Source organism: Lepeophtheirus salmonis, chromosome 3 (genome assembly GCF_016086655.4).
Source record: "Lepeophtheirus salmonis chromosome 3, UVic_Lsal_1.4, whole genome shotgun sequence".
Lineage (NCBI taxonomy): Eukaryota > Metazoa > Arthropoda > Copepoda > Siphonostomatoida > Caligidae > Lepeophtheirus > Lepeophtheirus salmonis.
In genome coordinates, this window is record NC_052133.2 from 3,153,308 (window position 1) to 3,179,259 (window position 25,952).

General features: G+C 30.7%; 2 protein-coding genes and 1 long non-coding RNA gene across 3 annotated transcripts in view; 2 read left to right on the forward strand and 1 right to left on the reverse strand.

Moving 5' to 3' along the window:
- Window positions 1-1,023: 1,023 nt before the first annotated feature.
- LOC121114402 (E3 ubiquitin-protein ligase Topors) lies at window positions 1,024-5,602 on the forward strand. The gene is made up of 2 exons (XM_040708358.2): window positions 1,024-1,669; window positions 3,373-5,602. Exon 2 carries the CDS (start codon window positions 3,380-3,382, stop codon window positions 5,171-5,173), a length of 1,794 nt encoding a protein of 597 aa, XP_040564292.1. The 5' UTR covers window positions 1,024-1,669; window positions 3,373-3,379; the 3' UTR covers window positions 5,174-5,602.
- A 1,530-nt stretch (window positions 5,603-7,132) lies between these two features.
- Window positions 7,133-7,425, forward strand: LOC139904888 (uncharacterized). Its single transcript, XR_011779145.1, has 2 exons — window positions 7,133-7,267; window positions 7,339-7,425. It is a non-coding gene; the product is annotated as an uncharacterized lncRNA (long non-coding RNA).
- Window positions 7,426-16,625: 9,200 nt separating this feature from the next.
- Window positions 16,626-25,952, reverse strand: part of LOC121114400 (transient receptor potential-gamma protein-like) — a 311,931-nt gene continuing 302,604 nt past the window's right edge. The window contains 3 exon segments of the mRNA XM_071886890.1: window positions 16,626-17,838; window positions 17,920-18,100; window positions 23,267-23,308. Coding sequence (XP_071742991.1) covers window positions 16,982-17,838; window positions 17,920-18,100; window positions 23,267-23,308 — 1,080 coding nt within the window. The 3' untranslated portion in view covers window positions 16,626-16,981.

The window sequence follows — 25,952 nt, forward strand, 5'->3', positions numbered from 1 at the left end:
GCCTCATTGTTCAGGCAATAAATTGTTATTTTTATATAAGACCCAACGTACATATTTAATACGTTTAACATTAATCATTATCCATTCATTTATTTTTTTAAACCTTTCTATTGACTATTACATACAATATGATATGATATTATACAACATATATCGTTACAATTCAGTAAACAGTATTATATATAATAAAGCTTACTCATTGGTTTTCTAATCTTTGCCTTCTTTTTTTAAAGTAATCTTCCTCCTTTCTCTCCGACCATATTACTCATATTTCAATAGAACTAAGTGAATTGCTACTTATTAATTATTAGCATCAATAAAATTTGAGTTAAGGACTTTTCAGGAATCGTATTAGAAAGCCAATAAGGTATTCCTAGCTTATTAATTATTACTTTATTTAGTAAATTGTAACATTATTTATGATCATCTAAATATAAGAGATCGATCCGTACATTTATTCCTCTCACTATCTCGAGACATCACAAATTTTTCCCTTACGTACCTACATACTGACATACACTACTTGTGAGGGAACATTGAAATTCAGATGAAGATAGAAGGTCCTCTTTTTTGTGCTTGACTGAAGTGCAAAATAATTTTATCATATTATTAAAGTAAATGCAGAAAATTAAAAATTTGAACGGGTCATATCTTACCCACTTGATAAAATAATTAAATTTATATTTATAGAAACAACTATAATGTCAACGGAATATTTTATAAAGTTTTAATTAAACTGAAGTTTAATAATGAAACATATCTAGTAGGTATAATGAGCATTACTACCCAATATGTATCCAAGCCCATTTCTTCACATGAGAGAGAGTCAATTAATTTATTTTCTGAAAGGAATGAATCAAAAGTGGTCATGTACTACGAATAACTTCCTACTCAGCACTTTTTCCAATCAAATTCTTCAATATCCTAGCTAAAAAAATCATTCTGAAGCTAACAGCCAATATCATGGAAATATAGCAAGGAAAAGTATTGCTTAAAATTATTCAACTGCTAAGCTTATATCAAACAGTCTGAATTGTTCTCCATTTTATGTTCGGTGTTAATGTGTATATTGTACATAATATATGTGTTTCCTTATACAAATACACTTAAATTAAAAATATGTAATACATACTACATGTCATTGAAATGATAATTGTTTAATAGTTACACTTTCTATACAAAAAATTTAATTATTTTTTTTAAATGAGTAAGATAGGAGCTGTCAAAGTTTCCCTTTAAAGCATTTACGTTATAAATATATGAAAATTATTGTGCACTTGAGTCAAAATAAGCGCACGCCAAAAAAAAAGTTATGTGTATTCAAATCCTTTTAGTGTTCTCTGCATTCACACACTAGTTCTGCTGCTTCAGCTGCAGAAAGATCTTTGCTCATTATTTTTTAAGATTCCATAAAATAAATAATTATAATTGAAAGAGAGAGAAAGAAAGAGAAGGAAAAAAGAATTGGGAAAAAAAGAGGAAGAGTGATCGAAGAAAGAGAAAAAAACAAGACAAGAACCAAAAGACTGTGGAACTGGAGCTAGAACAATACCGTGACCACGACCACCAACCAATCCAATCCAGCGCTCGAATGTTGTTTCATCAAATGGATATTAACTCATATTTCGGATAGAGAAGGATTTTTAAGTATTCGGAGAGGGGAACAGAGGTGAGGAGGTTCATCTAAAGTTGAAATATAATATTCTGGATATGCTCTTCCGTAACCTTTGGTCATAGTTATTTATTTAGATGTAGTCTTGAACATTATTCATGAAGGTTATTTCAATTATTACGTTCATTCTTTTGACATAAGTGCATAACTTCAATCATTAGTCAATATATTCTAAGAAGTCGAGTCAAAAAACACCGTTTTGTCCATTCATTTTAGGGGACAAATGAATAAAATATACATGGAGTAGTCTAGCATTGGAAGATCTTTGGGTATGATAAAGTCTTTTGTCTGCACGTTATATTGTCTCTTTCTATATCGAAATTCGTAATAATGAAGACGGAAAGTTAAACTTCAATAATCGCAACCTTTTAATTAATAAGGAATGCCACGCGAATTAAATAGTATTATTAGAGTAAATTAATAAGGAAAGCGATGTGAATTATTTATTAGCATTTGAGTAGGAGGAGAGGGATTATGAGTAATTCTCTAAAGTAGCACTTAGGAAGATCTTGAAAATAGATCGAAAGTCTCCTTATATGAAGGAGATAGGGAATTCATCTCTTATGGAGTATTATGGGGAGAGAGGGACTTGCAGTCTATAAATGAACTGAGGGGTGCCCCTGAAGTTGGAGTGCATCAATCCTTATTAGTTAATAATCATCATGTAATGTATCTCAGCCTTTTCTTGTATCTATCATGAACCATGACAATATCAGAACTCTTGTTTATTTTGATGAAGATATTCTTCAGGAATATCTTGTTCGGCAAATTTGTATCGCTTTGCTTATTATTAAAAAGTTGCCATAATTGATTTTCAACTTCAAAGCAAAGCTTACGTTGTAGCCAATTTTAAGAAAGAAAGAGAATAAATGACGTCCAGGCAAAAGGCTAAGCCATACTCATATCTATAAAGAGCTCCTTAAAAATCGAATATCTGATAAAAATGCGCATTAAACTATTTTTTTTAAAGGTAATGTTCATCTATTAGTTGTCATTATTTGTCGTTGATCGATCCTTGGGTTCATTTTTTTCTACTTATCTAAAGAGGAAGAAGATGGCAACCAACTTTCATACAATCAAAGCATTTGATACTTTTCTGACCTTGAATAGTAAATAATGAATCTCAATGGCAATATGTACACACTTAACGCTTTGTTTCTATTTAATTTTCATCATTTACGAAAGTAAAGTAATGAATGAGTAAGAGTAATTTACATATAGTCAAGCCCGATATTATTCATACCCTGAATTTATTACTACTTTTATTCAAGTGGAATGGTATTTCTTGATCGTAAATGACGACAATATTAGCAATTTAAATTTAATTTACATCAAAAAGTAGTATGTTCTAAAATTGTTCATAGGTTTATAAACTATTTATTACACCTGAATTTAATTTTCTAAACTGGAATCGAAAGGATGTGATGTTTTCTGATCAAAGTAGGTTTCTTGTAATCTGATAACTAATAATAAAATAATTTGTTCGTAAAAAGGATTTATCAAAAGTTTTATTTACTATTTTTACCTTAAGGTATTGAAGTACTGCATCTCAGTATAACGGTGTTGCTTCTTATTTGTTTGAATTTTCCTAAGAGATGTATTTTTATAAATTCAATATATACCTGCAGAAAAAGGATATGTCTATCCTATGCTCTGATATCTTGGTCATGCTCTCAACTTTATCTTCTTTTGTTTTCTAGTTTAAAGATGGAAGTGAAAGAAGAAAAAATTTATTCAGTAACTCCACCTCCTCCTCGCATATCGCCTAGTGCAAAAACGCCTGATCGATCTTCTCCTCGGCCAAGAAAGAAATCTGAGCCCCATCCTGGCAGTCCAGAACCTAACTGTGCTATCTGTCTCGAAAAACTTCAAAATCGTTCTGTTACTGATTCATGTCTTCATAAATTTTGCTTCACTTGCCTCCTAGAATGGTCAAAAGTGAAAGCAGAGTGTCCTTTGTGTAAATCAAAGTTTAGTTCCATCATCCATAATATTAGATCTGATGACGATTATGAAAAATATACTCTTCCTCCGCCACCTGAAGTTCAGCAGGAAGCTGCTGGCTCCAATAATGATCGTCGCTTTATGGAGGAACTTCATATCTCTCTTTTTGGTCATGGTCGATCTCATTACAATTTACCCACTTTTCCTACAGTTCATCAGATGCAAAGTGGATTTGGTGCAAATGGTCCTTTATGGAGAAGACGTCGTGGAACTGCCTCTAATGAATTTCGTAAGAGCGTATATGAAAGGAATTTATGGGTGGATCCACAAAGTTTAGTTGATATCACGGGACGCTATCGAGAGTGCTCACCTGAATGGTTTAGAAATAATCCTGCTCAAACCCATAGACTAGTTCCCTGGCTAAATAGAGAATTATCTGTTTTGTTTGACCGTGACTCAGAAAGAGTGTCTTATGTGTTAAACTCAATATTAGAGTTAATATGCAGCTATGACATTTTGTCCCAACGTTTTATGGACACTATTCGTGTTTATATAGGAGAACGAACTTCGCATTTCAGTCACGAATTTTACTACTATGCTCGATCTGTTTATGATCTTATAGGCTATGATCGAAATGCTGTTCATAGGCCAAGACCCCTTGATTTAAATACTTCATTCAATTCTAGAACTTCAGTTGATTCTGACACGGATGTCATTTTTGTCAATGAAATTCGAACTAGTACCGGATCGACTATTCCCAATTATCCCCCTCTTGAGATAGACTCCCTATCTTCATTAAGTACAGAACGTGTACTTGACGAAAATACTCCTTCAACAAGTGGTGGTGAAACCTCGCAAAGAAAACGTCGCCCAGTCGTTCCAGTCGATGATTCCTCTGACAATACAGAGGACGAAAATGTTGAGATCGTTGACGTTCTTCCCCCTCGAAGTGAGCGCACTCCTGAATTAGTTTTGTTATCTACAGACGAAGAAAACAATACCAATTATCTTCTCCCTAACAATCAAACTACAATTGTCATCAGCTCTGATGAAGAACTCGCGTCTGAAAATAGAGTAAATAATTCATCCAGTTCTCGTGAAGATCGAAATACAAGATTAAGGCATAAGAAAGGTAGCAACAGACTGCATTCTCGATCCTCATCTTCTTCAACTTCGTCAACACATCCTAGTGTCCAGTCTTCAACCACACCCGTGAAAAAGCGTTGTAAACATCGTAGAAGTACTAGAGCGAAGAAAGGGAAAGGACAGGGCAAGAAAAGTGGCAGCAAAATTGTTTCTCAAGAAAATACTAATAAGAATGATCTTTCCTCCTCTTCCTCTCTTGTTGAAGATGAGTATAGCAGTGATAAAAGCACTGAAACCATGGCGGAAATTCCTAAACGCAAATCTTCAGACAAAAGAAAAAGAAGGAAGAGAAAAAGAAAACGAGTCAAAGAGAGCTCTCCTCCAGGTGGTTCCTCCTCTTCCAATTCTTCTTCTGATTCATTACTGAATATACCAAAAAAGTCAAAACAACCTTTGGATAATAAAGAATAATTTTTAATTCTTGACTTTCATATATCAGTCGATTTAAACAACATCATAGAAAATACCCAATATGGCGTTTGGATTATTTTATCCTTTTTTTTCACCTTAAGATCCGTGCTTTAGCTTGTCCTTCCTAGATTTTGAAAGAGTATTAAAAAAAAGGAACAAATATAGTATCACAAAAAAATTCAAGTAAATACATGCATACCTATTACTTTTAAATTCATTTATATTTAGTGTACTACCTCTTGGTCACTCAGAATTTAAATTTAAAAAAATATTCAATTTTTCATTGCATTTTTTTGTTCGACTAATAGTAAATATTTATTTTTTCTTGAACTGATTATTCTAATTTTTACTTTTGTTAGATAGTTTATTATATATACATTTTTTTTTTTACACAAATAAATTTAAAATAACATTCTTGAATAGCTAAAAGTCGAGTTAGTAGGACTAAATCAATTGCGTTAAATACATCAAATTGTGTCGTTCTAAGTCATGAGATTTTAAAATCGTATAGAATAGATATTTCTATAGTTAGAAGTCAGTCGAATCAAGGCCTACAACTTAGTACTAATCAGTTCTATGAATATCTGGAGTGCCACCAGATCTACTGCACAATCTCATCGGTGGGCTTCATAACATTTTTAGGAAAAATGAAGTGGCTGGTTTATCGTTTATATGTTCAATTTATTTTATTCTTCAATATATCATTGTCTCATATATTTATAAATCACGTGGCATAATGTGTATCGTCACCAAGTCATCATAAATTTAATATTTTTATGTTCTTACTTCATGAAATATTAACATTTTTCAATTAAAACTTAGATAGAGTTCCCTGCTCAGACTGATTATTTGGACCTGTATTACTTAAATAATCTTTAATAAATATTTTTATATAATCCTTTTATTTCAACATTGAAAATCAAACAGAATATTCCCAAATCTTCTCGAAATAATATCAATGGCATGCTCCTTATGGAATGTTTCAAAATACTTACTTTGATGTACATCATTCATATCTCATATTTCACGATATATGTTAGAACATCAGGTTAAGATTATTAGAAGAGACGGAAAACGTAGAAAATCCCAATTAGTGCCCACCATATTTTGAACCTGTGAAGGTCCTAAGTATTAATTTTGAAATATTCTATTACGAATATGCTATTGATATTACTTCAAGAAAATTAGGGAAGATTCTGTTTGGTTTTCACTGTTGAAATACTACATTAATTAAAAATAAGTCGTAATTAACCAATTTAAGTATTTCATTTTGATATTCATGACTATTTCACCGTATTTAAGAAGTTATTCTTAAATTTCTTCTCCGTTATTTATTATAACATTATGTACGAGGGTGGTCTGAAAAGTTTCCCACCTCAACGTGAATATGGTAGCACTCGTAAATAAGAGCTACATCTATCTAGCATCTGTTGACAGCTACTCATCAAAGTTTCACCCATTATGAAACACAAATATTTAATTATAGCTCGATACTCGATTTTGTCCATTTTCACAAAAACGTTCACATCCACTCACTCAAACGACTGTTAAATAAGAACTGCAAGTCCAAAATGGCTGAAACTTTGGTGAGTAACTAGGGGTGTCTACAGGGGTGGGGGTGTACCCCACCTCAATCGAGAAATAAAAAAAATCATAAATATTGAGAAAAAAAATTAGCGTCCATCCCCAATTCAATTTAAGAAGGTCTTTTTCTCACAAAAAGGTAAATGAAGAAAAACATTTTTCTCTAGCCCCCCTTCAGTTCGCCCCTGGTAACTGTTAACACATGGTAAATAGAAGTGATTAAATATTTTAATGCTTTAGGTCGAAACAATCAGTATCTTTTAATTGAAAAAGGTTCTTATTTCAGTATTAAAATTTTGATGGTGATGCACATTACGACACGTGACTTACAAAAAAAAGAAGAGAAAATTATATATTGAAAAATAAAATAAATTGTATATGCAACAACAAGCTGAAAAATCGCAAGGATGGTTCTCCTCTGAGGAATTTTTTCCCCAAGATTAGGTTCATAACGCTGGATGGCTATGAACAGCAGGGATGTCGCAAAAGTTATGAAAACAAAGTTCCTAGGTACTGTCATGGTATTTGTAGTTATGTCAAATGAGGGCAATGTCATTTCATGGTACATCTTCAAAAAAAAGTTAGTACTGGGGTCAGCTTCAAGTGATGGATTCTGTGGTGCTTCTCTGGATCAAGGATGACACTGGCAATAGGACCCTACAGTATTTGTAATTGTAAAGAGTAATGAACATTTTAGAGGTAGGAAAAGTTCAGAAATGGAATATATGTAAGTCGATTAGATTACTTACATTTAATCAATAAATACTAATAAAATACATTAGATATTTGAATTGTAGCTACTCTTCCTGACTCTGAAATATGATTTACTTATTACAGTGAGTCAAATAATCGACTTAATTATGTTTCATTTCGAAACATTTCCACATAACCATACTTTGCTAATTTATTAAATATTCTATAATAAAAGTAAAAGATAAACTGAAAAAATGAATCAAAATTGAACTTTTTTTTGACAGTAAATCTTTTTATATTGTAATTCAATGTTTATTTTTTGCTATAATATATTCTGTCATAAAGTACCGGGAATTGATAATTTCAATTGTCTGTCATTATGATATCAAGTTTGAGCGCAATTTGTAAACCAGTTTGCTTGCAACAGCTGGATGAGTTAGTCTGCCTCACTATTGCTCCACGATTTTTACAATAAACGAAATGATTAAACAAAGAGTTTGCCTTAAATGTTGTTTTTGCTAACGAAATTTTATCTGCTGACGCGTTGAGAATGTTAGAAAAAGCTTTTTGGTGAATCAGTTCTATCAAAAACCCGTGCATATGAGTGGTGCAAAGCGTTCAAGGAAGTCCGTGAAGTCAAAAGTCAATGTGATACTCATTATTGTTTTCTTTGATATCTGCCGTCTGGTACATCATGAATTCGTTTCAAAGGGACAAACGGTCAATAAGAAGTACTATTTGGGAGTACTAAGGCTTTTGCATGAGAAAATTCATCAAAAACGGTCAGAATTATGGAAGAACAACTCGTGGATTTTACACGACGATAACATCGTACGATTGTGAGCAAATTCAAAGCCAAACACGCAATAAATACCATCGATCAACCACCATATTCACCTGATTTAGCTCTGTGGGACTTGATTTGCCCCCCCAAACTTAAATTGCCTCTCCGTGGAACCCGTTTTGAGTCTATTGAATCCATAAAACAAAATTTGTGGAAGGAGCCTAAGCCCATGCCAAAAAAGTGGATACAAAAAATGTTTTGAGGACTAGAAAAAACGTTAGCAAATGTGTATTGCATCCAATGGAGATGACTTTAAAGGCAACAAAATCAATTTTAATGATTAAATGTGAAATTTGTGTTCTATTAAACAATTCCCTGTACTTTTTTGACAGAATATAATTAATGCAATTGAAAATAAATATTAGCTTCCATAAATGTATGATCCTCCATTGTTAATATCTTAAATTTTCAATATACATAGTGTTATTTCATTTCAAAATTTGGCTCTGAATCTAAATTTTGTAGATATTTTACTATATATCATATTCTCAAAGTCACGAAGACTTTCATGGATGAGTTCTCTATATTGATATATAACTATAGTACAATCCTTGATGCAATTAGGGATTTCAATTTCTCTTCATGGGATTTTGATGAAGAAAATGACTGTGTATAAATCCCAATGATTCTTCGTAACAAACCATAGCATTAGTAATATCGTGATTCCTTCCAAATGCTTATAAAACCTACGTATTAAAGTTTAAACAATTGTGTTTGTCCTGTTGATATTTTGTTGTTTCTAATCTATTAAATCTCGAATACAATAATAAAAATCCCAATAAAAACCTATTGTAAGTACGTATTATTATCCACGGTAAAAAAGTTGCAAGGCAAAAGCGCTTCAAGTCGAAAATTTCAGAAGACTAACAGACAAAAAGGGAATACGTACAAGACAGACACGTTCACGGTGAAACTTCCTAGATCCGTAAAGAATAATTCTCCAATGAAAGGATTCGTCCTTACTCCCCGATATCACATCAAAGGTGCAGATATGATTTTTTTGTATTCAAATGTATCATGTAGTTAATTTTGAGATAACATATTGGAGTTACAGAAAATTGCAAGAGGGGAGGGGGGGGGGGTTACCACTCGCAACTTCCCATCTGTCACCCCTTCGTTAATACAAATCAAGTTTTAATGTTTTTTCTTAAAATTGAGTGTGGATTACATTTGTTTTCTTCGGTGAATTATCGGAAATTTATATGGACAAATTTTGCCTTATTATCCCTTAGGGTATGCCTCAAATTGTACTTTATAGTCAAAATTGATCATTAGAATAAAAGAATGAAAAATTGACAGATTTGATTTAAAAGGCTTAATCAGGACCAATACGGTCCATTAATTCAAATAAAGGCTCTAAACTCCAGCAAAAATTCTTGGGTGTCTTAACTCATCTCACAAATTTGAGTGCAAAGTCCATAGTTTACTCAAATACTTCCATAAAATATTGATGCTCAAAATTCAGATGCTTGACAAGACTCTTTATTCATATAAAATATTATTCATTAATACATATGTGGACATGAAGCTTAATTAGAAGTAGTGGTTCTAGTTACTATAAATATTTCCAGATGAAAAATACAATTTACAATTAAAAATCATAATCCCAAAGACATAGGAACAAAACAAATCAAAACAGTTATGAGTTATGATGTACGAATATACAATACATATATACAAGTATCAGTTGTAGCTATTGCTGTTTTTAGTTAAATAAATAAAAGTTACAACAAGATCTAAACATAACAATGAGGAATGACTATAATAAAGTATAATTGACGAAACAGATTTACAATATCTAGTATACTTCCAAGTAAAAATTTATCATAAAAGGTTATGTCGACGAGATATTTAGCTGTACAGAAAATTTTCCGGTTTTTCTTTTTTTTGTATGTAATTTCATAGGTTTATAAATTAAAAAAAAAAAATTCCAATTCTAATAAGAGCTGATCTTTTTTAAAGAATAAGACTAAGGCTTTGCAAATAATTGTTTGAAAGACGTTTGTTTTAGAAAGTGGTTTTTAATTTCAGGACCTTTTTTAGGTCATTTTTTCTAAACTTTTTCTATAGTTTTTTGATATTCAGTTTAATGATGTTTTTAATATAAATGATATTTTTATCTATTTCTGAAAAAGGTATATTTTATTTTTTCAAAAGGCATTCATTTCATTTTTTTCCCTAGCTACTACTTAAATGATGATTAAACGTTCCTAGAGGCATCTTATTTTTTCCAAATCAGATACTCCATGGTGGATGTCAAGCAATCTCCCTCGCTTCACCCCCTGACTGTTGGCCCGTTCTCCAAGCTAGATATACTTTTGTTGTTAAAAATAAAATAATAGGCAAGGAATACATTTTTAACCTTTGTTTTGATTAAAAAAGGTCATTTTTAAAGTAGAAAAAAATATTTTTTTCCAACAAAAATAAAAAAATCATTGATTAAAATATACACACTTTCTTCGAATAGTAGCATTATTTAGAAGAATTCATTTTATTCGTAAGAGTAAAGACAAATTAGGACTCAATACATTTCTTGAGTGATATTCAAAAATATCAGGGTACATTTAGAAAAGACCGGTTGTAAGGGAGGAACTGGAGGAAATTTGTAAAAATATACATTTATAATTTTTTGTGCATAAAATTACCAAAAAAATAGAACAAACATTTGAAAAAAATAGATAAAAACATTATTTAAAAAAACAAACAATAAACCTTCATTAAATGAAATATGGACACAATTTAAAAAGAATGATCATTTGAAAAAAAAAGTCTTGCATTATTTTATTTTGTGAAAAGTAAAAATATATATTAAAAAAAATCAAATTTTTCTAGAGGAAAGAAAGAAAAAGGGCGCACATTATTTTTTCCCCAGGAACATTGACGTTAAAACCAACCAACGCTGGCCTTGGATAAAGTTGGAAACTATAAATTGGTACACTTTAAGTACTTATTACATGGCAAATTTATAGAACATGATATAATATAAATAAAGGGTATTATGTATAAAAAAAACTTCAATTGAAGCAGTTTTAACCAATATAAAATTAACTTTTAGATTCTAAAAAAGGAAAAAAACAAAAATCCCTAAACTTATTTCAAAAATGTTGAGTTTTTTATTTTTTGACAAATCTTTGACAACTTTGATAAAAGGCTTCTTTTTTAAATGCCAAATTTGACACATAAAATTTTATAAAAGTGACAAAAGACAAAATTTGACAAATTACTTCGTTTTGAAGAAAAAAAAATAACAAACTTTAAAATCTACTGAAAAATTCAAAATTTCAGCGAATGATATTTCACAGTTTCAAACAATGAATAAATTCTTAAAAAAACACAATTTTGAATGCGTTAAATTTTAATTTCAAAACAGTGACAACTAAAAAAAAAAAAAAAATCACAAAAAAAGTTATTTTCCACAAATTTGACAACAAGTTTTTATTAAGGGGGGGGGGGTGTGTGCAAGATAATATTCAGGTGCATATTTAAAATTGAAAACACCCAAATTTCTCTTACCTCTTGATCAATTTGTTTAGAATCATAAAAAGATATCAGTTAATAGATAAGATAAATTTCGAACTTATAATGAAAAATAAAATATAACTATGTCAAATTTTTTGTCCTTACCACACGGTGAATTTATTAGACACGATATAATTATATAAAAATAAAAGATAACGCGTAAAAGAACTAAACAAATTATGTATTAAAAAAACTTTCCTGTCATTTCAATGCGGCCTGAGCTCTGTTTACTTATATTAGTTTGTTTACAAAACGATCGATAGGGATGCCGTCTTGCGGCAAAACTATACAACTCCCTGAATGATGATGTTATTTGATAGGATATTAATAATAGGTCTAGTAAAAAAAAAATCAATTATTTTTCCGAAAGATAGCTTTAGCAATCTGGATCTCGAATTGTATTAGTCCGATCGAGTTAAGCTAGACGTCATTAGAAAGATAAGATTTCGTATTAAAAATATTACTTAAACAACTTTATTATAGCTGGACTCAGTATTGTTTAATCAATAAATCAAAGATGGACACAAGCAATGAGAAAATCTGCTATATTTTTCAGTTTTTCTTTTATAAAGACGAAAATGCAAGCCAGACGGCTAAAATGTGAATGATGTTTATAGTCCGTATACTGTAACAACCAATCATGCGCAATTTTGGTTTAGTCGATTCCGTTCCTGTAACTTTGAAGTCAAAGATTGGAAGACCAATTATCGAAAACATCGATAAAGTTATGGAAATAGTCGAAGCCGACCGTCATTTAACCAATTTTTCAATTGCCCTAAAATTTGCACAATAAACCTTTTGAAACCAATTTTATAAAGCCGGATTCAAGCATAAGTATGGGTGGCACACGAGTTAACTAAAAAAAATTTGTTGGATCGAATCTCCATCTGCGAATCTCTGCTTAATTGCAACAAAATTGGTCCCTTTCTGAAGGAGATGATTACTGGTGATAAAAAATGGGTAACTTACGGCAAAATCAAGCGAAAACGGTCGTGGACCAATCTCGGTGAGCCAGTGCAAACGGTGGAAAAGACAGGATTAACAGCTGGTAACATTTTGCTTTGTGTTTGGTGAGATTAGCAGGGAATCATTTACTATGAGTTACTCCCCTATGGCCAAACTCTTAATTCGGAGTTGTACAGTCAACTATTGGACTGTTTGAAGGAAGCCATTACTCAAAAATGGCCATCTTTGGTCAATGGGAGAGGAATTGTGTTCCTTCAGTACAACGCTAGAACACATACATCGATATTGACTCGCCGCAAGCTCCAAGAGCTGTATGCATCCACCTTATAGTCCGAAACTGACACAAAGTGATTATTAGCTTTTCTTCTCTATGGTGAATGATTTTGTTGGTGAAAGATTCTATTCAAAAGAATCTTATGAAAATCAACTCTCCCAGCTTTTTGCCAATAGCCATGAGGGGTTTTTGTGAAAGAGACATTATGAAATTACCTTCAAAATGGCAACAAGTTATAAAACAAAACGGTACATATTTTACATAAATTGGATAATTTTTATTATGCTAAATTAAACATTGAAATTCAAAAAATATTAATGGATTTCTTATTAGTAGACCTTACATATTTACTATTTGAAAACTCATTATTGAATTTGGGTCGTAAGAAAAATAAATTAGTATATGTCTTTTTCGCGTCGTTACCTTTATTGTGTCAAGCAACTTATCCTCCGAAAAGGAACCGGAATAAACCCCGAAATAGTAGTTAGCCAAATTCTTCCCAACTAATGAATTATTCTTCAATAATTTTAGGCAAATATTAACCACTTGAAAATAAGTACTTCTAATTCAGCCAATCAACGTTCAGAACACTGATTAGGGGGAAATAAATATAAAGATCGACAGCAATGAACATTTAAGGATGTACATTTTTGTGTTAGCGAGGTAATGTCGTGTTTTGTTTTATTTACGTTGCGGCCCCAACTCCATACTATCACTCCACTATGCGGAGAACACATTTGCTTAAATTTGCTCATGGCTCCATTGAATCCCACATAACCCAGAAAGCGGAAATCAAACTTAATTTTTAGCTACAAACACTCGTATAAGATAATCTGCTCTAATACAATGGAAATAAATAATAAGTTAGGTAATATGCATCACAGTCCCAAGAGTTGAGTCCTTTCAGAATGAGATCCGAGATTTCTCAGGATCCATCACATGTGGAATAAAAAAATAACAAAAAAAAATAAATAAATAAAAATTATAATAACAGGAATGCCCGCAGGATTATATATATATATATATATATTTTCAAGAGGGCCTGGCCTGTACATGGAATTAAATTTAAAAAAAAAATCAAAATAAAAAATACATAGCTATTCACAGAGAATTAAATTTTTTGGGAAAAAATTTCAAATATTAAATTTGTAGGAAAAAAGTAACCCTTATTTTCGTTTAATTTTTTTTTAAAAGACCAAAAAATCTAGTAAAAAGAAAACTCCTTAATTTGGGGGGGTTGACTATATCCCATATAGCGCACCTCCTGCGGACGCCCCTGAATAATCATTGAAATAAATGCTAATTGGAAGATGGCGTTTTGAGAATAATTTACTGCAAGTAAGTATACATTGTAATAAAACTATATTAAGTATAATAATAATGATTTAGTAATGATAAAGGACTCTTTAGGGCCATTTGGGATTGTGATATGATTTACAACCAATAGAAAGCATATAGAAACATAATTAATAGACTCAAAGTAAGGAATAAAATAAAGAAAATTGCGAATTGTCTTTTCATTTCATGGAAATGATAGTTTTTTCTTAACGGAATCCATTAACTTATTTATTTTAATGTAGTATCCTTTATCGGCAAAATGGACAATAAATATTAACAAAAAAACAAAACAATGTGATAGCCATATTGTCATCAATATCTGAATAACATAATTAAACCTGTATTATAATTAACTAATTATAGGTAGGGCATAGAAACATCATTTTTTAAAAATGATTGGAAAAGTACATATGAGTAATTACTACACTATATGTATTGGAAAAGTTATTATCTAGGTATGTTTTAATTTAAGAGCAAGCAACAGAGAGGTTGAGTGATTTATTATAAATTCTTACGTAGACTTTTAGTTACAGCATAGTGTTTTTATGCTTTGTTATAGCTTGAAAGCCCATTTTCAAAAAGGGAATAATGTAGAAATACACGTAATGTATACATGTAATAGACGTGTGCAAGGAACAAAATGGAAAGTCCACTCTTTTTTCGCTTCTTTTTTTTTGACCAACTTATGTCTATTTTTTTATTTAGTAGAATAGTTTTGAAATGAAAGAAATAATTGAATAAAAACAATCTTTTAAGCACTGACTTGAGGAATTAGAGTATCAGAGAATGGTAGCGGAAAAATGGGGACCATTGGCCATAGACTTTTGAAAAAATGTTATAGTTATCAGAGTAAAAATATTATAAAGAATCATACTTTTCGAACAAAAAATTATTTCAATTTATAATCTATAAAAATAAGTTATTATTCGTCAAATTTGTAATTTATAAAAAAAACATATTCTGTCGAAATTGTCAAAAAAGCCTTACAGCCCTCTCTCCCTCTAAAAATATAATGTAAATGCCCCTGATGATGTCACCAATACATAATTTGCCCCTCCCCACAACCTCCCCGGTGCATGTGATATAAAACAATAATTAGTAAAAAAGGGTTGTATGAGTAATGAGGGAGGGGGGCAGCTAATTTTGCCCGAATATTTTGGGCCTAGGATTTTTAAAAAAAAGTGACTACTTTAAAAAAACAAAACTTATTTGGAATTTTTGATGATGTTTTTTGTTTGGAAAATAAATTTTCTAATGACCCAATAGAACCTTAGAGTATGTACTGCTGGGCTCCAGTTGAGAATCACTGCCTTAAGACAATATATTATTTACTTATAGTATTTGTTTGTAAACAGAGCCACAGAGAACCTTCAAGTGGCAAAATAATACAACTCCCCAAATGATAATATTATTGAATATTGATGTATGCTACTCAGATAGAGGGCGTTGAGAAAATTGTTCTGACTATGAGCTATTTTTTTTTTAAGTTACGGACTGTAGTTACGGACTACCTTACAGATAAAATATATTTTTAACTTTGCTCGTGCCCTATTGCTTTAATTTAAATATATATTTCATTGAGTAACTATTCTACTCTAAAACATGCCTTTAGCTGATCCCAAAGAGTACACCTCCCATGCAGAAAGTATTCCTTGATGTATGCAAGAAAATTAGAAATTCAAATAATGGATAGCAAACAGTCTAATTTCAAGACTTATTATGAATGGAAAGTATGCCAAATAAACTATCCAATTGGGAATATTTTTGATGCACATAATTAACTATCTGGCTCTAAACACACTCAGTGTTTGTTTCTTAATGTATGAAATTTTTTTTTACTATATATTTAATAATAATTTTAAATAACGCTATCATTTTTTTTAACGAAATTTAATTTAAATTAATGATAAAATTTAAAAAAATGAGCAAAGGAATCACACAGACTGTGCTTCTCTCCATTGATTTAGCATGCAAAAAAAAATAGAATTAATCACATATATTAATAATATACATATTATACAAAAAGAGGGAAAAGGGCTATAATTTGGCAAAAAGTTTGTCACATTTGGCAGACGAGTTATTATTAGTAGTATTAATAATTATTTGTTGCTTTCTCTAAAATAATATATAAATTATTATAATATGCATAAGAAATAACTAAGAACCATGAGATTTTGGACGGGTCTTAAAAAACAAATACATACATAAAAAATGAAGAAAATAAGTAAAATATGTATTTAAAAAAGTGTTTTTTTATTTCTCATTGTACTTAAAATTTGTATGTAGGATTTTGTTACTCCTAAACTGATGACTATAGACTATGAAATATTTTTTTTATGCCAATATAGTATATGCGCTCAATGTCCACAAATATTTAAAAAAATACATACATGGAAAAATTACTTGACACATTCGTTATTATTATAACTATATCTATAGATAAATAATTAAAAAAAAATTATGTTGTAGAATGAGTTGAATTTAATGGAGTAAGCATTTTCAATTGCATAAATTTTAATTCATTCTTTTGTAGAAATACATATTTAAGTAAGTAAATAATAATTATAATATATGTTGTAGCATTAACTTATTATAACCACCCAGAGTTGTTGACTCCAGATATATTTGTGGGCTTGATGCCTCCAGGGATCTTAACATTAGATGTTGAGCCATTTTGAGTTTTAACAAGGGATGAAGGGGAAATAGGTCTCTCCACTATAACAGAGGTTGTCGTTCCTCCTCCATTTGTTACATTCGAGGATCCATTATCAAGAGCTGTGGTCGTCATCGATGGTGAAATAATGTGTGTCGTATTGGCTTCTGTGGATGAAGGCTCATTGCTATTGTCCTTTTGTGGAAGTAAAAGAGTTCGACAGTCATCGTCTTCGTCGGAGGCGACCTCTATTTGATTCGAACGCGTCAATTTATTTCGACTCCCTTCCAGCTCTGGAGGTGTAAGAACAAGTTCATCAATTTTTGCTTCTAAAGAAACTTCCTCACCGCTGGATGATGGATTTGCCGCCAATAATCGAGATTTAAACTTTTTATGGGAGGCTCTATTCATCATAATGGACGCCCATCGTTGGGATTTTTCATCTGTGGAAGCACCGTCTTGTGACTCAATACTCTTGGATGTTGCCATTTTGGCAAATCGAGCAAACTTGGAAATGGGAGATCGTTTTCCGTTATTTGAAAGGTAAGTTGAAGAACCATTTTGGGAGTTGGCTGGAGATTTAAGTCCGGTTGTACTCGACATGTCGATGGATATATCACTGGAAGGAACATTTAAGGATATCTTTTTGGATTGGGAACCATTTCGAGAGGGGTAGGGATTGGTGGAAGTGGAATGGCTCAAGGCATTACCCGTTGGTGTGGATGAACTTGTGGACAGGTTGAATCCCTTCATCAATCGACGCTCCTTTTGTCGATTCTTTTTACCGGCAGCACCTGAAAAAATAAAAAGAAAAAGAAAATTGAAATATAATTGTACGTTCTATAGATTTAAAGCCGAATGGTAAAAAATCTCACCAGAAGGACCCGTTGCAGAAGTTGTGTTCATCCCTGAGGATCGCATGATCTCAATTAATTCAAATCTGAAAGCAGAGATGTCATTTTTGATTTCATTCACATCGTCCTCAGTCACTCCTTCATTCTCGGCCTTTCGTTGCTCTAAAGTGACGTAGCGTCGAACCAAGTTGCGCATGATGGACTATAGAAAAAATATTATTATTACACTATATAATAATTTTTATAAATATCAAGAATGTAGGAAGCATTTTCATAATAGAAGAGGTGAAATATATTAGAGCTCCTGCACATGTAAATTGGGAGGCCTAAGCCCCGTGGATTCTACGTTATTATACATATATATACAACATAATTCAATGTAATGTATACCATATAAACATCCTGATAAAAAAGCTCAACTGTATCTATAAATGATGACACTGTGACCGAGGAGGATTTATTTTTTTCAGTTCAATCTCAAGTGATTTATTCTAAGCCAATTTGGACCTATATTTCATTCCAGATCACAGTATTAAACCGTGGACTAATATTTCATAGTTTTCAAATCGTTCACAAATTTTTTTGGTGTCATACGAGGGACCGAATTTCTTATTTAAGAAGAAATCAAATACCGTTGATATTTTCATTGTTTTTATGTAAGAAAGAGTCTCGAAACATCTGAAACATCTTCGAAATTTAAATAAATAATCCTACAGGCACATTAATTGAGTAATACGAGATAATTCAGACATAAAAGCCACAAATTACGTATTCAGCAATTCATCTATAAAATTGGTTTAGCCTATTTTTAAATGAGACTGATTAAGACCGATTTATTTTTGGGAAGGATCTATAGTGAATAGTTATAGGCATAAACGAAGGTGATACCATTGAAATCCCCCCTTTAATTTTTGCACACATATAAAATATGAGTAAGTTAACGTTCACACGAAAAATGGTATAATAAATTTTGAATAATGGCTAGGGCGCCATTTTTTATATTTTGCAATAATGTTTTCATTGTATTTTTTGCAAATATGCCATTTTTTATAAAAAAATGGAATCAGTCTATTCTTAATGGATTTATGGCTTATTCAAGCTTGAAGGTCTTTCGGGGTGGGGGGGATAAACACTTTGAAGGACTACCAAACGGGCCATCACACAAAATTTCTAAAAAGTGTGTAGAATGCCCAATCAGTCTCCCTCCACCCTTTTAGTTTTTTTATTAATCTGATCTTTTATACTATTGCAAGTTCCTAAGGACCGATATATCTGTCCGTCAGTCCTACGGTCCTAGCTATCTGTTTATTTTCTTATCTCCTAGCTAGGTTTGATGAATATAAGGACTAAGAAAATAATGAACGATAGCTTGAACGTATAATAATACGTTCTAGTCACACACCTCCTACTTTTAACTACAGGTATCTTGTCTATTTGAAATAAGTTATGAATTATGATGAAACTTGAGTGACTCAAATGACGTAGTAACTATGTAATTTCAGCCGTTGTAGTAAAACACCAATATGGACGTGTCATAGGTCTACAAAGTTTTATTAGGACTGGCCCGGTAGGACTGCAGTCTTGTGTAGACCGAAACAACGTATATTTATACGCATACCAATGTTATTTTGTAGGAAACGGGGGTTCAACTATTCTGTCTTAACTTTGGAACTACTCAACACTAATTGAACCTGTTTTTTGTTTTTTTCACCTTTTTAAACTTAGAAATTGAGAATCGATGAACAAATATTAGCAAAAAATGATCTTGAATTCTAAATTTCTTTTGGCGATATCAATAAATAACACTTGTTCTTCTCATATTTCTGGAAGACTTCTAATTGCGAGTTTTAAACCATAGATGCAGGTACTTGAACAACTCTTCAATAACTTCTCATCAAGTTAAGTATTATTAAAATAAGAATAAATATTCATTTAGCTCGAATATTAAGTACACTTTTTAAAATCTTTTAAAGAATTTATTTTATCAATAGGCCTCTTATTCCTTATTTGCATATACCTATAAAAGTGCATTGTGGTTTTCATCTGGGATATCAAAGAATGCTACTCGAAAATACATATATTATATTTTTCATAATACCTTCACTATAGTATTTTTAACTAATAAAGACATTATCTTAGAAATAAAAGGCCCTTATGTGATCTGTAAAAATGATCTTGAACTAAAATCAAGAAATGGAGAAAATCCCAATTTTTTAAGTTTATAGATACATACAGCCCAATCTCATATTTGAGTTAATTTAAATTTAAATTTAAGGTCTTAGTTAAGATATCCCATAATTTCAGTTATAGTTTTAAATCTTTATTTGATTTAAGAGACTTACATTCACACCGACATGGTCTTTCAAATAAAATATATCCATTTCATATTCCTTTATTGTGACAATCTATTCTGTCTACTTTAAGTGAAATTTGCGGCCCATCCAAAGGGTTAGTAAGAATAATTTGAGATAAAAGTTGAAGATAATTTGTCAAATAACACCCAAATGTAACCCTTACTTCATTTTGAGAAAAATCACTTTGTTGTTGACGGGCTAAATATCACATAAATGTAAATTGAGTCATTAAAATAAATTACTGGACTTCAACTCCATGGTACAGATCAATGTCATATGAACTTATGAAGTTGAAGGGTTCTTGTATACTGTAAGACAGTGCTTCTCAAACCTGGAGACAAGCAAAAAGATTTTCTACAATATCTTTATTTAAAATAAAATAAAATATTACAAATAATTCTTTTTTTTTTCAAGACAAGATTTTTTCTAAATTTAGGGAGTAGAGCATAGCCAACTTCTACTAAGACTGATAGAAGACACTATTGTTGCGTATATCTCACATATTATAAAATAACAGCTACTCTGCGTATACAAAAATGACAGGTTTTAATACTACTTAATTAAAACAGTTAATTGTTTCATTGGATTGGAAAAGTGTTATAATCAATTTTGTATATATATATATAGATGCAGTTGTTTTCTACCCACTAATATATAGTTATATATAGTTGACTTGAGAATATATTTTTATAAACCTGGGTTCACACAACTTGAGCACTTGGGTTGAGTTTTTTGTAGGAGTATCTAAAGCTACATATTAATAATTCAAGTATGTCTTGTAAACCTCTAAATTTTAAATAGACAATACCATGCAGACTTGAAGATCATTTTTCTATACTCAAATTATAATAATAAAAAAAGACATCGAAAAATGCTTGCTGTTCATTATTAAACATTTCAACGTATAACAGAAAAAATCAATGGACGGCGTTCACTTAGTTGTCCATCCTTTCGTAGTGAAAGGTAAAGTGACTAAGTGAATAAAAAGGGAGAAGAAAAAATTGAGTTTTTCACTCAGCTGTTGGAGGTAGGATGTCTTATAATATCAAATTAAAAAATTGATGCCAATTCTTTGATCCATGTTTTTTAATAGCAACAATTGTCGGACACACAAAATACTTCTAACTGTTATGCCTCTCACAAACAAACTAAACATTTTATATAGCTGAAACAGTAAATATATGTTCGTGGCGAGTGTATTAACTTAAAAAAAATCAAGTTTACCAAATGTACGTTGCCCGCAAAATTTGAAAAGGCATCTTACTTTTTGAACACACCTCGTTTATAATTATATATTTTACATATGGCTTAAAAAATTACAGCAAAAGTATAACACCATACCACATAAATCAATTAAAGAATGTGCAAAAAGTGGTATGGTGTTATACTTTTGCTGTAATTTTTTAAGCCATATGCAAAATATATAATATAACAACAACCGTTATTCCTTTTCTAATTCTTGAACTGTTATTTTTTTCAATATTTTGCCCGTCCATACTTATAATCAGCGCTATAATTTATGGGAGAGGGGTAAGGGATATTCTGTGCCAATGTATAGAAAAAATAAAATCTTTCTAAAAGGTAAGTTTCTCGTTATGATTTTCATTTACTTATGATTTTTGAAATTGCACTTCTGAATAAAGCCATTACATTAGTTATATAATTTTACAAAAGCTTCTACATTACCTATTTGTATTATTGGATTTTGGTCTGACACTCCTAGACCGGTGTGAGAAAGTTATGATTTTTAATGGGGCACAATAATTCAGTTTTTTAAAGAAGTTCGGTCTATACCGATCTCAAAGAAAAATTCGATCTGGATTGGTCTTACGAAAAATTGGTCTCACTTGAACTTCATTTTATTGTTGATGACATTAGTTGTTAGTTAGATCTAAATAATACCAGGGATATTTTTGTTTTTTGTAGAAAAAAAAATAAAGGGGGTTCTTTTGTTCTTTTTTGAAATGATATTCATTCTTTCTTAGATTCCCGCAGTGAAAATATCTCTCTTAAAAATAAAAGTTTTTAAGAACTCTCACCTACCTCTTCCGTAAATAATGTTAAAAATGTAGGTACATGCACATATTTATGACGTTGAATTAAATTAGCTGCAAGCAGCTAGGAGACGAAGCAAATAAACACAAATCCCATTCTGCATCTAGCAAGAGCATAGGTTGGAATTACCCCCATGCCGATTCTCAATTCTACTCTGAGTCCAACAAGGACTTCCACTTATAACTCTTTCAGTGGTACACTCTTATTTCATGAGCACATGCATTAGGGATTACTTTATTTTTAGATGTTCTTCCTTCAAGAATTAAATAATAATTATAACAGCTTCAAAAAAATAAATTTTTACTGTGTCACATTTCTGTTTTCTTCTTTTTTTTAGCATACCGGCAGGCAACAGCACCAGAATATATTTGAAGAGGTAGGCGAAATTTTATAATAGTGACATCATAGTCACGTTAACTCATAGTTTTATTATATAAATATTGCATTTAGTTTAAAAAAGTGAGAGCCAATGGTCCTCTGGAACCAGGTCATATTTTCTATAATTCTAGCTATAAATGATTTTAATTCAGGGGTACCATAAGTATCGCTCCCACATTTTCCTCGCGCTCTACAAAAATTGTATCCCCAGGAATTGCTCTTAAACTTCTAATTTCTACAGAATTATAATTTTGCCAACTAAATATCATTTGTTAACATGTTTGTAATAATATTTCGCAAATAGAGATATACATTTTCTTCAGCGTCATTGGTTCTTTAAAATCGTAATTTAAATATTTTTTTTAGAAGTATACGAGTATACAACAGACAAACATATTTATATAAAATAGAGGGTATCATTAGAGATCGGAAATACTTCTCATTTAAGAAATGGGTATAAACGGAAATCTCTCAGTGTTTGTTTGAGGATTGAAAATCATCTCCGATGTGCATAAGGAGAAATTGCTCACCCATGTTGATGATGAAAGGAAATGAGAAATAAATATATATTAGCTACTCACCTGATAGCGATAGTCTCTCTCAGTGGCTTCTCGAACTTTTCTCTGTAACAGAAATATACTTTGATAAAAACACATATTTCGATGAGAGGCAAAACATAACTTTATTCAATAAAAAGCTCAAATAAAAAATTTACATAAATTACGATTAATATTTTTTATCGGTAAGTGTTTTTAATTACATTCTTTCAATAACACACCATTGATATTATAAGTAGTTCGTCATAACTAAATAATTAAAATGTTGAATATAATTTGCTTCCAGCATTTCAAATAAATGTTCTTCAAACACGAATGGAAACAATCGTTTTTAATGTCTAAATCTACTTTTTAACCTTAATGTTATGCATTCCAATTTCATATTAAAAAACTATCTCTGAAGTTATAATCCCTTAAATAATTAAAGAGAAAATAAACTATTTGTATAGATAAATATCTACAATACTTGCAATACCGGGGGTAGTGGTTAACGAGTTATGTCCAATCTTTCAATCTTTTCGTATCTTTTTTTTTTAGAAACAAGGAGGTTTTCTTAATTTGTCTACTGAACCTTTTCATATTTTATATCAACTTCCTATATATTTAGCTACAAACGAAATTATTTATCGTTAAATAGTTGAAGCTAAATTTATATAATATGCAATTCCCGTGTTCGCTCATTTGAGTAAGATTATTTTTATTATCATCTTAGCGAGATTCATTTGTATAACATTGCTTTTTTTCAGCAAATTTAATTTGATCCACAATTTCATATAATAAACATTACTAGAGTACCCAAAAAGATCCTTTCCGACTCTCATGAATCCTTCTCATAAAAAGAACCAAATATATTCTTTTTTGCTCATCCTTTGATACATCTCCGTAGTGTTAACATCTCACTCTGAATCATCAATTCTTACCTACTTTTGTAGTTATTTGTCAATATATATATAATTTTACAATATTTTATCCGCACTAATGCGAGTTACTAATGTTCTACCCTTTATATCGTTAATACATTTTCTCTTTCCAAAGTTATATAACATGGAGCTGATGTTAAAAGGAGTCTTAATTCAGTAGTACCCTGCCTTCTCCTTACATTCTGTGCAATGCCCATCCCTATCTATGAGTTGAACTTAAATGATGTGGTATAACTTTTAAAAAAAACCATTGCCATTTCAAAAATGTAAAGTAATCCTTCCTTTAAAACCTAAGCAAAACTTGTAAAATAACAACTGAAACTTCTCATTTTAAGTCAAACAACCTGCAGCTTCTATAGAACTATCACCGGCTCGAGAGGTAATAAAATTTGCTGGTGTACTCGTACAGGTCTTCTTCCATCACCTTACTTTTTTATTTTAATAAAATATGTTGATAAAAGTTAGATGAAGTGTTACTATAGAATCAGTCTCCATATTTATTATTTGAATTACACAAAAGAGTGATGAAGGGATGCTTGTTTTAAAGGGGAATGATTTTAGACTATTTTTATTATAGGGAGGGGAGCATCACCCCCTCCACCCTAATCCCCTTAAAACTTGAACACTGGTGGTACACAATATAAGTATTAAGTATACAAACTATTACTATTTTCAAACTAAGAATGATTGTTTCACTCCCAAATAAAATCCTTTTAAAAAAATCCTCTCTCAGAGATGAATTATAAAACATTAGTTTTAGTATCATTATCTTCTTAGGTAAATCATCTTTAAAGTACAAAATAATATATCCTTTATATCTACCATCCATCAAGACAAATTAAAGATGCATCAAATATGTTGTACAAGCATGTAACTTTCCTTATTTATTATAACATATCTTTATACATTAAGTAAATGCAGTTGTACTCATGGAATCAACATATGCACAAACATACCTAGCTGTGAATACTTTGCTCCAAGATTTATGCCTTCATTTGTTCAATGGAACAGAAAATAATATGCATACATAGAGAGAGAGAGAGAGAGATGATGTGATACACATATATATTACATACATAGGTATACATATATTAGTGTTGGTCTGAAAGTCATACACCGGTCTGTGACATAAGTGATGTTAAATAAGTTAGGTCTTGGCAGGTCCCAATGAAATATTAGATATAGATTAGTGCCAAAGAAAAGTTTAGTTTGCGTCCGGCTCATTTAAAATTTAGGTTGAATACGAATGATCTCCTGTTAAACTGTGAACAATTTTATTAATGAATCGTTGATGACGTAGGGGGATCCGTAGGATTATGTATATATATATTGAGCAGGCTTCGTTTTTGAATTTTCTTTTCATAAATTAAATTTCAAATATTAAATTTTTCGTAAAAAAATTTAAAAATCCATAGATTTTCTCAAAAAATTAATTTTTTTTGTATTGTTTTTCAAAAAATCCCCATCTGTTTACAATAAATTAAATGTTTTGGAGAAGAATTTCTAAAATTAAATATCCGATATTAAATTTTTTGAGTATTTTTTTTTTCAAAAATTCAGAGCACAGATAACTAAATTGTTGGGAAAAAAGTTTCAAAAATCCACAGCTATTCACAAAAAATTTTCTATATTACATTTTTTGGAAAAGATATTAAAAAATGAAATTTTAATATTAAATTTTCCGAAAAATATTCAAAAATTAACATTTATTCAGAAAAAAATAAAAATTGTTAGAAAAAAATTTCAAGAATCATAGATATTCAAAAATATCTTTAAAAAATTTTTTAACC

Excerpts from the sequence above, each read along its gene's own strand:
- LOC121114402 (XM_040708358.2), top strand. The coding sequence starts at position 3,380 with ATGGAAGTGAAAGAAGAAAAAATTTATTCAGTAACTCCACCTCCTCCT.